This window comes from Podarcis gaigeae (genome assembly GCF_964106915.1).
Source record: "Podarcis gaigeae genome assembly, chromosome: 10".
Classification (NCBI taxonomy): Eukaryota; Metazoa; Chordata; class Lepidosauria; order Squamata; family Lacertidae; genus Podarcis; species Podarcis gaigeae.
In genome coordinates, this window is record NC_139686.1 from 22,298,573 (window position 1) to 22,311,706 (window position 13,134).

The 13,134-nt window shown below is 43.5% G+C and overlaps 1 protein-coding gene across 2 annotated transcripts in view; it reads left to right on the forward strand.

Moving 5' to 3' along the window:
- Positions 1 to 570: 570 nt before the first annotated feature.
- BRAF (B-Raf proto-oncogene, serine/threonine kinase) overlaps positions 571 to 13,134 on the forward strand; it is a 50,368-nt gene continuing 37,804 nt past the window's right edge. The window contains exons 1-3 of one of the 2 annotated variants that reach the window (XM_083700205.1): positions 571 to 1,058; positions 9,176 to 9,277; positions 12,293 to 12,556. In XM_083700205.1, coding sequence (XP_083556331.1) covers positions 927 to 1,058; positions 9,176 to 9,277; positions 12,293 to 12,556 — 498 coding nt within the window. In that variant the 5' untranslated portion in view covers positions 571 to 926. The remainder of the gene's footprint in view (positions 1,059 to 9,175; positions 9,278 to 12,292; positions 12,557 to 13,134) is intronic. The other variant, XM_083700206.1, reaches the window with a different exon arrangement.

Consider the following 13,134-nt stretch of genomic DNA (forward strand, 5'->3'; position numbering starts at 1 on the left):
ACCCATCTCGTCCTCTGTCGTCCCCTTCTCCTTGTGCCCTCCATCTTTCCCAACATCAGGTTCTTTTCCAGGGAGTCTTCTCTTCTCATGAGGTGGCCAAAGTATTGGAGCCTCAACTTCACGATCTGTCCTTCCAGTGAACACTCAGGGCTGATTTCCTTAAGAATGGATACGTTTGATCTTCTTGCAAGAGTCTCCTCCAGCACCGTAATTCAAAAGCATCAATTTTTCGGCGATCAGCCTTCTTGATGGTCCAGCTCTCACTTCCATACATCACTACTGGGAAAACCATGGCTTTAACTATACGGACCTTTGTTGGTAAGGTGATGTCTCTGCTTTTTAAGATGCTGTCTAGGTTTGCCATCGCAAACTAATACTAATATAGCTTGCGTTTAAATGCACAAATGCGTACCTGACGGTAGAAAAAAAAAAAAGACCGTGCAAGGAAAACAAGAGTGCATTTTATAATAATATCAACAACCGAGGCGGCTAGGCAGTGGGAGGGAGGTCTGAGAGGAGGCGTGGCGAAGCAGTTCCGCGCCCTCCGGGTTCCCTAGGTGACGCTGGAGAAGGAGGGGGGTGTCGCGCCGTGACGTCAGGGTATTTCCCGTGACGTCCTCCCGGGCATGCGCAGTGGCGACGCGGCGATTCTGGGTGACGTCACGCCCGAGGTGTGACGTACGGCCGCCGCTGGCCGCCTGGAAGACTTGTCTCGGGGAATTTTGCTGCTCTTGCTGCCCACTGACCCACCCACCCCCCGCTCCTTTTTCTCCCCCCTCTAGTCCCACCCCCCTTCTTCCGCTACGGGTCGCGGTTGGGGGCGGCCGGGTCGTCAGGGGCGACACGGCTCCCCCTCCCCTCCGCCCCCCTCCTTGTCCTCCTCCCCCCTCCTGCCCCCCTCCCCCTCCTCAGCGCTTCGATCCAAGATGGCGGCGCTGAGCAGCAGCAGCAGCGCCGAGGGGGCCTCGCTCTTCAACGGGGACATGGAGCCCGAGCCGCCGCCTGGGGCCTGCTACGCGGGGGGCAGCGCAGGGGGAGACCCCGCCATCCCGGAGGAGGTGAGGCCCGACCGTGTGGGGAGGGGGGTGGGAGGCCGGCCTGGCATCCCACGGCGCCCCCTTTCCCTCCTCGCCCTCCTCCCGCTTCCCTGCGGAGGGTCCGGCGAGGGGCTCCTGCTGGAGACTTAGGCCCGGCATCGGGCAGCGGGAGGCAGGTCGGGTGGCCGGGAGACAGGTGGATCAGGGCCCTCGGGTCGCCTCCCCACCCCCCCTGCCAAGGCGACGAGGCCAAAGCGAAACCGCGAGGCCGGGCGGCGGGTTGAGGTTCGGGGGTGGCCAGCAAAAGCCGCCCCGGCCTCCTCCTCCTCTGGCAGCAGGTGGAGTTTTCCCCCCGTCGCGGAGGAGAACCCGGCCCCCTTCGCCTTTCCAGCTGCAGCGCCGGCGGTGAGGTTGGCAGCCCCCGGAGGGATGGGGGGTGTTGAGGTCGACGGCGGGACTCCTAGCAGGGCGGCTCTCCCCGTCCCCCTCGGGCCCCCATCCCGTCCCAAATTCCCTTGGCGTGCCTCTGAGGCCTTGTCTGGTCGCTCCCTCGGTTTGCACAGGGGAGGCAGTGCCTGGGATTTCTCCTCCGCTCCTTTCTCTCCCTCCTCGCCTCTGCTTCTCCCGATCTGCACGGTCGTCAACAGCAGTTGCCTGCCAAGGGTTAATGGAACTGGAGCAACACTTCGTCAGCTCTCCACCCCCCTTCTCCCCACAAGTGCAATAGGGACTCCCTCGGGCCCCAGTTGCGTGGCCGCGGAAGGCCAAGGGAGTTGATTCCGCGAGTGCCGGGAGAAAACGGGGCACCTTTTGTTTGTTTTTATCTCGTTGTCTGTATCGGAGAGAAGGGGGGGAGGGGAGTTGGGCGCCTGTGCTTCGAGAGGGCCAATTTTGTAGAGCTGAGTTATGAGGGTTGGGTTGCCACCCTTTAAGCCAAGCAGTATTAAAAGCTCCCAGCAGATTGCATCAATATTATTAAAAACAAACACGGTCACATGTGCTCTGTGAACAGCACCTTGGCACGGATGGCGTAGGGCTGTGGGCTTTGCTAGGCTCTTGGCATTTGCATCCTTTTGGGGGGAGGTAGTGGCGGTGACAGATAATTTTCAGTATTCAGACTCCAGTATAGAAAAATGCAAAATCAGTGATGCTGCTTTATTAAAAAAACAAAACCCAAGTGTAAGTAAGTAAGACATGGTTCATGTCTTCTATAAGTAATTACTCCTAAAATAGCTGGCAGGAATTTTTTTTTTGGGGGGAGGGATGTATTAGGAGTACATATGATTAGAAGATACATGCATACATGGCTTATTAAGTTTGCTAAGTAGTGCTTGCTTTCTGCGTATCTGTTTAGCGTGAATCCCACGTTCAATGCTTATCGGTCACTTTTGTGTTGTGTTACAGATTGGAAGCCATTTGGGGAGGACGAGTGTAGATTCTGTGTTGCATTGTCAGCTATGGTTGGCAAGACATAAGGATTAAGTTCAAGTCTGTATGTGTGATTTCTCCACAGTTATTGGAGTTTCAAGCTCATGTCCTCCCAACACAACAAACAAACAAACACCAGGCTGATGGTATGGTTCTGTAGGGCAAGATGATATATTCTTAAACTTGGCACAGTTTGTTAGGTATTGCAGCAATTGCAGCTTTCTCTTACATACTTTACATAATTATTTGTTGTACACCTGGCATTTAGAGAAGACATCTCCTGTCGGACTTGCAGTGTTCAGTGGGCCAACCTCTGGTAAGGTGGTTTATGATTGCAGCCATAGGTGTCTCCTGTTGGCCACCATATCAATAAATTGTAGATAGTACAGATGGGCAACACACACCATGTTTTATTCTCTTTTTCTTTCTGTAGCTACAATGAATTTCTAAGGAAGATACAAATTTCTCTTCACTGGAGCAACCCACTAGATCTGCTTGCAAATGTAGTAAATAGAAAGAGCTGATGTAGTGTAGTGACCAAGATTGTACTCCTGCCCTTGCCCTTGCTAACCTGAGAGTAAGCCCCATTGAATTCAATAGGACTTAGCTCTGAATATCTATGGTTAGGATTATGCTGTAAGAGGCTGAGCTGTGAATCAGGATAACCCACTCTGTATCTCTCCCCTGCCATAGCTACCTTATATCATGGCCTCCCTTCACACGCAAATCTCCAAACTGTAACATGGTAATGGTAATAGTAATACTGACCTAACTTACAGCATCATTGTTGTAAGGATTCCAACAAGATAATGTATGTGAAATCCCTTTAACACTCTAAAATACTATCTAAATGCTAAGCATTACTATTAGCTTACTAGGCTTTGGAAAGAAATCTGAAGCTTTCAAAAGGAAGGGTTGTAGCCCAGTGGTAAAGCACATGCTTTGTCTTCAAACAATCCCAGCTTCAATCGCTGGCATCTCCAGGTAGGGCAGAGAAAGACTTCTTTCTGGAACACTGATGAGCGTCTGTCATTCATTGTTAAGTGTAATACACTACATGGACCAGTGGTCTGACTTGGTATAAGGAAATGCCTTATATTGCACACGGAAAACAGCTCCTCTGAAGTAAGCGCTCTAATCCATGCATTAATATACTGTATGCATGAATGCAAGTAAATACTTGGCCATAGCAGTTTGCATACTGATGAATAGGTGCTCTGTTGCTGTTTAAGAAATAGGGCCTTTGCATATGAATATATATGGCTAGGTCAATCAAAGGGCCTTATAGCCCAGTGCTATTCTGTCTCTGACAATGACCAGTGGCTTGATAATCTCTTAAACAGGACCTTGTTTGCCAGATGTTGGAAGCAATCTGAGGTATTCTACCTCTGAATATTATTGTTCCACCCCCATTATTGGTGATATACATTCTGATGTAATTTCACCTGGCATCTTCCAATTTCACCTGGCACCTTCCAATTTATCTAATCCTTTTTAAAGTTGTCTAAACTAGTTGTCAATACCACATCTTGTATGAATTCTTTAATTATGTTGTGTGAATTTATACTCCTCATTGACCCGATCCTGCCACTAATAATTTTTACCAGATGACTCAATTTTTGTCTTTTGAGATAATAATCGTGTCTTCACACTCCTCACACTTTATAATTTCCCTTTTGTGCTTTGTCATGAGACAGGCAAGGGGAGCCACAGTGGACAGAGCACATTTTTTGTCTGAAGGGTAAACTATGAGCATCTTTGGCAGGGATGGCAACTCAATTTCTGTTTACATTTCCTTGACTCTGGTTGTTCACTTCAAGATATCTCTTGATGAGTGAGGTCCTTCTATGTTACATTCTATAAATAGAAACAAACAACTGAACAATAATTGCACAATTTGCAAGAATACATCAGATTCAAAGAATCATAGAATTGTAGAGTTGGAAGGGACCCCCAATGGTCATCTAGTCTGTGGTCTAAACCACTGAGCCTCTTGGGCTTGCTGATTGGAAAGTCAGCAGTTCAAATCCAGTTGACAGGATGAACTCCTGTTGTTCTGTCCCAGCTTCTGCCAAGCTAGCAGTTCAAAAGTATACCAGTGCAAGTAGATAAATAGGTACTGCTGCGGCGGGAAGCTAAATGGCGTTTCCATGCGCTCTGGATTCAGTCACAGAAGCGGTTCAGTCATGCTGGCCACATAACCCGGAAAGCTGTCTGCGGACAAATTCTGGCTTCCTCAGCCTGAAGTGAGATGAGCTCCGCACCCCATAGTCGCCTTTGACTGCTCTTAAATGTCCAGGGGTCCTTTACTCTTTCTTTTTTTTTACCTTAGTCCAACTCGTGCAATGCAGGAATCTCAACTAAACCATCCAAGACAGATGGCCATCTAACCTCTGCTTAAAAACAATGAAGCAAAGCTCACAAACTCTTGAGGGAGACCATTCCATTTAGTCAGGAAGAACCTTCTGACAGTAAGAGCTGTTTGACAGTGGAACAGACTGCCTTGGGATGGTGTGGACTCCCCTTCTTTGGAGGTTTTTATAAGATTATAAGTAAACATTAAGTAACAATAATTACTATTGTAATCCAGGATATTATGTCAGCAAATAAATATATTTAGAAAGAAAAAGGTGAGACTATACGGTGGTAGATTGATAGCAAGCAATGCACCTATCTTTTGTGACTATCTTCCTTAGTCTTGCACACTTTGCTGTTCAGCAGATCATCAGGAAAATATGCTTATTGCAGTCTAGTTGCAGTTCTTTTGAAACTCTGAGTTAAGGATAATTAAATGGAAATGCTGTGAATTTTCTGTCTCCTTACTTTGCCTTTCAAGAAAGTTCAGCTAAGCTTTTATTTTGATGCTGGAGATGGATTGTTTGGACAGTGGCTAAGGATGCGGTTGTTGATTTTGATCATCCATATGATTCCAGCTGATTTTGTTCTCTCGATGAAAGCTTAGGCTTATGTTACATGTCTGGAATTTGGCGTGCTTAATCAATAGGGCGTCTTCACTGGATAGCATGAAATGTAGTTTTAATCTGGCACTTTGGTTGTCTATAAAGGTTAAAAAAAAATCTGTGACAGACTCACATGGCTAATGATCCACCAGACTGCAGTCTTCAGTCACGTAATCCGGCCTGTCGAGTGGTTACCATATTCCCCTTTTTCTGTACCACCAAAGCCAGGCTTTGCTTATAAAGGCCTCTGTCCCCACTAAGCTGCTATACAGAGCTGGTAGACTTCATTCAATTTAGTGGGTTATAAATTGTTCAGGCAGCCTGGGTGTTGTGGTTACTTTTGATGCCTAAAAGAGAATGCAACTGGAAATGGATCAATGGGTGCAAACAGCCAAGTATTGAAGATTGATAAACTGCCCGCAAGCAACCTGAAGAATGTTCGGGTACTCTAGGAAAGTTGTAAATTGAAAATGACATAGTTTGCCAACTCAGCTTGAAAAGGTAATGTAGGATTTTTTGGAAAGAAATGCAAGGTTACTATAATCAACGTCATAGGGCGGGGGGTGGGAAAGTCCCTGCATATTTTCCCAATTAATTGCAGAGGTTTAGTAAATAATAATAAAAAAGATGTATTGTTATGTTGTACATGTTTATGCAGCGATAGCAGACAGGGAAAGTCTTCTTTACTAGTGAAAGAGTTGGACAGTGCTTAATAAAAAAAGTCTCAGTTTGCAGACTCTGAACAATTCAATTTTGTTCAGGTTTAAAATCAATCTTATCAGTTAGAAATATGACCTAGTTCACTATAATAAAAAAATAGATGAGCTGTATCACTCACTGGCTCTACATTTTAATACAGAGAACAGAACATATATGAATACTAACACTTTTGATCACTTTTAAATTGACCCAATTTTGGAAGGGAGGATTAGAGGTACGCAACTGATAGTATTCACTTGTGAATCTGCTCTGTGAATGCTTCCTAAGAATGGTGGCCACTGATTTTAATTGATCTCTTAAAAGTGATTACTTTCTTATAATTCTATAAGAAAATGCGGTAAGTGGTGATTATGTTTTTATTGTAGATGTTTATATTGTCTTTTTCTAGTTGCTGTAATTGAAATACTTGCATTCAGAATTTCTGACCCATTTGTTTGAAGGAAGCATAGTTGGTCCACAGAAAATAATTTTTTGTAGTTGTCTGTGAAACAGTTCAGGTTTGTAATGGAATTGGGACTTAATCCAGACATGACAAAAGTGTTCTTGTGCTGCAAAAGTACTGATCCAGTGGAAAGGTTCTAGTTTATGTTGAGAAGGAGTTGTGCTCACTTGAAAAATCTGGTGCTCCTGGATACCTAGGGGCATGGATGTATGCCCTGGAGTGTATGCTGATGTGCCAATTTTGCCCCTTCCCAAAAAAGGCAGCAGGCTTGTGAGATTCTCAGACATTTATGTCATGTTGAGTTACTGTAACACACTCTACAAGGGACTGCTTTTGGAATGTGAAAACTTCAGCGGATGCAAAATACACGAGTTTCAATGGGACTTACTTCTGAGTTTATAAGCATAGTGGTGTTCTGCATTCTGTTGTGGGGTGTGCATGTGTTATGTCAGCACTTGCATATTCTACCCACAAAGCCGTAGAGAGCTAAGGCATTGGTGTCCTGTCATGATTGCTGTGGGCAGTCGAGAAAACCCTCTTCATGCCAGGTGTAAAGGTGTAAAGAATAAGAATGTGCAGAGGCTCAGTCATACCGGCTGTCCTCTCCCTTTGTCGATAGTGAGTTTGAGCATCTTCATCAACCATTGTAAGACCAGTTTTCTTGTTTTTGTTTTTTAGAATGGGGAGTTAAAAGACACAAGCTTTTTAAATGGTACAAGTTGGATTTGCAACAAAACTTTTAAACATATCATTGTCTTTTAACAGAAGTGCTGCTGTATATGTTGTGTCCTCTGCTAGTCATATCCTCCGATATCTACCTCCCCTCTCTTAGTTTTCCACTTCATTTTGCAGTTGATACTTGCCATTTCATGGCTGCTGAGCATGCTCAGTCCTCACTGAGCTCACCCTCTTAGTTTTTGTTTTAAGAGTTTTTCTACTTCTTCAAACCCCAGGATGCTCAGCACACCTTCCAAACCAGGGTGTGCTGATGCCCTCCTCTTGTTTCTCAGTGGTCCTGCTTTGGCTCCCATGTCTTACCACCTGATTTTAGAAACACAAGAAGTAGCTTTATAAATCAAAGCTTTGTTCTATATTATTATTGATACCTTTTCACACACTTACCTCGTTAGTAGTTGTATTTTTATGAAACAGGAACAGATGTTCCCTCGCCAAAGGTAACACTTGAGGTTAGCTCCTCACGTGTAGGCATGTAGGTGTAATCTTCTCACATGTTATAATACATAGAAGGGTGCATCTGAGATTAACTTTTCAGAAGCTTTTTATTATAAAATGGCTTAAACCTTTGATGGTGACAGATAATGAGTTGGAACTGAAAGTAACATGGAAAAATTAGTTAAAAGCTGACCTAAGAGTAAACATTATAAAGTTCTTAGAGTGACAGGTAATAGTGTTAAGTTATGTGGAATTTTTATAGTGGAAAAATAAATCATATTCTTTTTTAAGCCATTTGTTAATACTGTCCGGTCAAATTTCTTTATAAACTCCTGTTCCATTGTTTCACATTCCATGCATCCTAAGAATGGTAACTCTTAGGTCTGCAACTCTAATGTGTTCCTGAAGATTTAAATGATCACCCACTGGTTTCATAGCATTCTTGCTTCTCTAAGTATGATTTGTGCCCATTGAGCCTTGACTCAAAACTTGACTTGTTCACAATATTACGTAACAGCCTTCCTTAGGTCTTGCCAACATTTCACTATGAAGTTCAACAATGAATTCATGGGGTTTGCAGTATAAATATCTAGATCCTTGTAACTTGCATGGAGAAAGCAGCTTTATAAAATTGAATTCATACTGCATTATTTGTGAGGGAAGAGTACTTAGGGGGTCTCGTCAATGCCCTGTCTAAAGAACCCAAGCCTTCATAATTTAATTCTGCAACATAAACTCGATGTAGAATTTTGCAGTGTAAGAATGCTTAGATTTTGGTTACAGTTGAAGAGGGAAAAATCTTTTCAAGCAGTCATGTTGGTTCCTGGGTGAAGCTGACTAGCACTGTTTTCCACAGACAGATGGCTAAGTCTGGAGGTGATAAATGTATTGTAGCTTTTTTTTTTTTTACAGGAGGAAGTATTTAAATTCTTAGGTGTTGACTTTTGGCTAACTGTTACTGTTACCCTTGTGCGTCTTCTATAAATAGTTTCATGCTTAGTACCGGAGTAGTGTAAACTTTTAATGATATCTTACTGGGAATCTCTGGGATGTGTTCACAGGTTTGTGTGTTATTTTGACAAGTTTGCACATGGGCCACATGTCACACATTCATTTTGTGCGCTCTGTGGTGGGTGTGCACAGACCCGCACTCCACAGCCTGTAGTTCTTTGCTGGATTCATTTCTGCGAGCCAGCGGAAGGCAGGGTCGATGATGTGAATTGAGTGTTGCATGTGTCATGTTGTACCAGTAGGTACAGGTAGACCGGCACCTTTGCCAGCAGAGAGGAGTGCTGACTGTATCAAAGGTGAACTGACCTTCAATATTTCTCTGAAGTGTATCAACTGTGGGCTTAAAACTTTCCACCGTTCTTGTTCAGGCTTTTTTTTTGAAACATATGCCTGTTTATTTTTAGGTGTGGAATATAAAACAAATGATTAAATTAACACAAGAACACATAGAAGCCCTGCTGGACAAGTTTGGAGGGGAGCATAATCCACCTTCTATATACCTGGAGGTAAGTGCTGAGTTGCAGGTGTTCCATATCTGGTTATGGAATAATGTATATATTGAGTAAGAGACTAGGAAATGTTTTTAGTTGTTTAAAGTATTTCTTAATGTAGTTTTGCTTAACATTTACACACACACACACACACACACACACACACACACACACACAAATATCACCTGCTCTGTGAAAAATTGACACACCTTGTTATAAGAACATCTTGGGCGGTGGGATTTAAATCCATTGTCACACAGTCCTCATTGTAGCTGAAGATCACCGTTGTACAGGTACTGCCTGCTTAAAAGGACTTTGCCTAGCTCTGTAAAGGACAGGTCATGCTTAACAAATCTGATTATCTCCTTTAAGCAAGTGACAATGAAAGCTGACAAGGGTAAAGTAGTACACATAATCTATTTAAACATTCAAAAGGCTATTTTATATTATGTCTCAGAAGTGGACAACTCTGCAGCACTTTCTGGATGGTTGTGCAGGGTTAGGATTGATAACATAATCTCAAATAGTGTTTGATTTTCTTCAGTCTTTAAAGAAAGAAAAAACTCCAGTGGGGCATGTTTCCAGCAAAGAAGAAATAGAATCAATCTCTCTCTCTCTCTCTCTCTCTCTCACACACACACACACACACACACACACACACAGAGAGAGAGAGAGAGAGAGAGAGAGTGTCCACTAAATCAGTGGCTAAAAGGATTGGATATGTGCCGCATGTTCCGCCCTCCCCTTTCACGTGAGGTTTTTCTCTTCTGCATGTCCTCTTTAGCATCAGCCATAGTTTGTTCTGACTTTGAATCAGCAGACCATGGTTTCTGTTTCTGGTTTTGAGGACAAGTTTGTTGAGTTAAACATTTCTGCAAACTCTGGTTAGTGTTGAACAGCTTAAGGAGAAAGAAGCTGTGAGAGGGAAGCATGGCGCATGTGAGTGGGTGGCTTATTTATGGTCTTTCAAACAATGGTTGTGAGGAGTGTCTGACTTGAACCATTGTAATGTTTGTTTGCGAGGGGGTGCGGGTGGGATTGTTATTCAATAATATGCTCCAATGAGAACTTTCCTGGACTGTCACACAGGCTGCCCAAAGAGTCAAATATGCTTTGACACTTCTTCATTGAAGAAGTGTGCATGCACACGAAAGCTCATTGAAGAAGTGTGCATGCACACGAAAGCTCATACCAAGAACTGACTTAGCTGGTCTTTAAGGTGCTACTGGAAGGAATTTTTTTTGTTATGCTTTGGGGGTTTACTCAACCCTCTAAAGTAGACTTGGGGAGGGGTGGTTCTGAGTGTTACCCAAGGAAGTAGTCCTACTAGTGCAAGGAATTTTGGCTGCACAATGGAACTTCATTTCTGTCCCGCCCCGCCCCCCAAATCACCTGTTCTGGGTTTTACCTGCAGCCACCCAGAGGCAGTGTGGGGCAGGGGTGTGGAGAGGAGAGGCAGGGAAAGTTCCATTAAGCAGGTGGTAGTTCTTGTGCTAAGAGAAGTACTTAATCTGTTTTGTGAGCAGAGGTTATTCGGCAGAACTTGGTTATATGCAGTACAACCCTATGTGTTGTCCTGTCTGCACAAGCAATACTCAAAAACATATCTTTTCTTTCCACCTATTAGAAAACTAGAAACAACCCTTAGGTTAGCCATTTTAGGCATGCACAAGTCTTTTTTTGCAATTACGCCTGAGATAGTGTTTTTATTTTCTCGAGTTGTCCGATGTCCCACTTTAGCATAAAGCAATTTCTTCTTCAACAAAATCAGTATAAGATTACAGTAACTCACTAGACCTGTCTCCCTGTATTTTGTATAAGCCACTGGGTTTGTGATTGTGGTCAACAGCCAGGAACCAGAAGATACTGCACCTACAATTCTGAATATCCCTTTAGTGTTTCTGACAGTTTCTCCTGGTCTCTGGCCATTGATGTAACAGTCCAGGTTTAAGGCCCTTCACTCCAGAGGGATGAGCTAGAATGAGCTGTACAGGCAGACTCTGGCTGGTTGCTGGTAAACATACCAACCCATGGAAATGGCCCCTCTGATTTTAGATTTGAAGTGTTGTGGAAAGTTTCTAAACTTGGTCTTGAAACTGGGTTAAAACATTGCACAAACATTTTGCAAAATACATCTCAAGCCAAAAAGAAGAACATATGGAAAAAAGTGAAAGGAATATTGACAAAATGGCCATAATAGCTTGCTATTCTGCTTCTGATGTAATTGTCTTTCTTAATTACTGCATCAGTTCTGTGCTCACTTATGCATTCCAGCACGCTTGTTATTTCAGGGAAACCTGAGCATGCATACATACTTGGGTGCAGGATGACAACATTTTCATGAAAAGAAGAATGGGGAGAGAATCCCGTATTAGAATTAAAATACCACATTTAAAATATATGTACAAAGTCAAATTCTGCTGTAAATTTATTTGGACATAACTCTCTTTTAGATATTCATATTCCTGTCACTTCTCTCAGTCTCTAAATTTCTGAACTCTTCCCCCAACCTCCCATTAATTCCTCATTGCAAACCTCTCTCCAGGCTTCAGTTATATTACGATGCCTTGTAAGCATGTAGTTCTGCTGCAAAGAAGAAGTAGAGCTGTTTATTCATGATCCTTCATGGAATTTCCCTTGAAGGTTATCGTGACACATGTATGGACAGTGTAGGGGTAGAGGCTTAGTACTAGAACGGTTTTTGAATGAATAATATTGGTTCCATCATTTCCTTCTTTGTTAGAATCTGTGCTTTTTTTCCTAGAAAAATAAGTGCTGGCACTCACCATGAAGTTGTTACAGTAAGTGCCACACTTTTTAACAGCAACAAAAATGAGGTGCCGGTACTGCATACCCTTCAGCACCCCTGAAAAAAAGCACTGGTCATAAATCATCCCTGAATGCGTTCTTTGGAAGATTGGGTTGGGTACTGTCCCAGTGATCGTATTCACAGTGCTTAAGAGGCTATAAATATCTCAGAAGTGTACATCCAGGTTATCACTGTTTTAAATTTACTTTTTCCTTCTAAAGGCCTATGAAGAGTACACCAGCAAGTTAGATGCACTGCAACAGAGGGAGCAGCAATTACTGGAATCCATGGGCAATGGAACTGATTTCTCTGTCTCCAGTTCAGCTTCAACAGATACCGTCACATCATCGTCATCTTCTAGTCTCTCTGTAGCACCTTCTTCCCTCTCAGTTTATCAGAACCCTACAGATTTGTCACGGAATAACCCTAAATCTCCACAGAAGCCTACTGTTAGAGTCTTCCTACCCAACAAACAGAGGACAGTGGTAAGCACATCTGTCAGAAATTTACTTTCTGTCCCCTTGTCAAAGGAAAGCATGTTATTTAAAACAAAGGGAAAACAAAGAAATGTATAGTATAATCCTTATACCGGGGGTAGTCAACCTTTTTATACCTACCGCCCACTAATGCTTCTTTCTTGATGGTAAAATTTCCTTACCGCCCACCAGGGCTCGATGGAAGGAGGATTCAGCTTGTGCCGTAGAACTCCCTACCGCCCACCTAGAATCCTGAAATGCCCACTACTGGGCAGTAGGGACTAGGTTGATAACCCCTGTCTTATACATTGCCACAGCATAATACACTAAGTAGTGGAGTAAGCAAAGTGTTTTATTTGAGGGATCCTGAATGCAGAGCTTGACTACAAATGCAATTGAAGAGTTGCAACACAGGCTTATTTTGCTGCTGTTGTTCTTGTGAGACACAACCTCTTTTATGAGAGTGGGGGGGGGGATTACTTCTGTTCAATGGTTTTCAATGCCAAGTTTGTGCCACATGCTGTACAGAATGTAGAAACGACTTGGAATGTGTTCACGCTCTCCACGCGCAATGGGCTGGGTAGTTG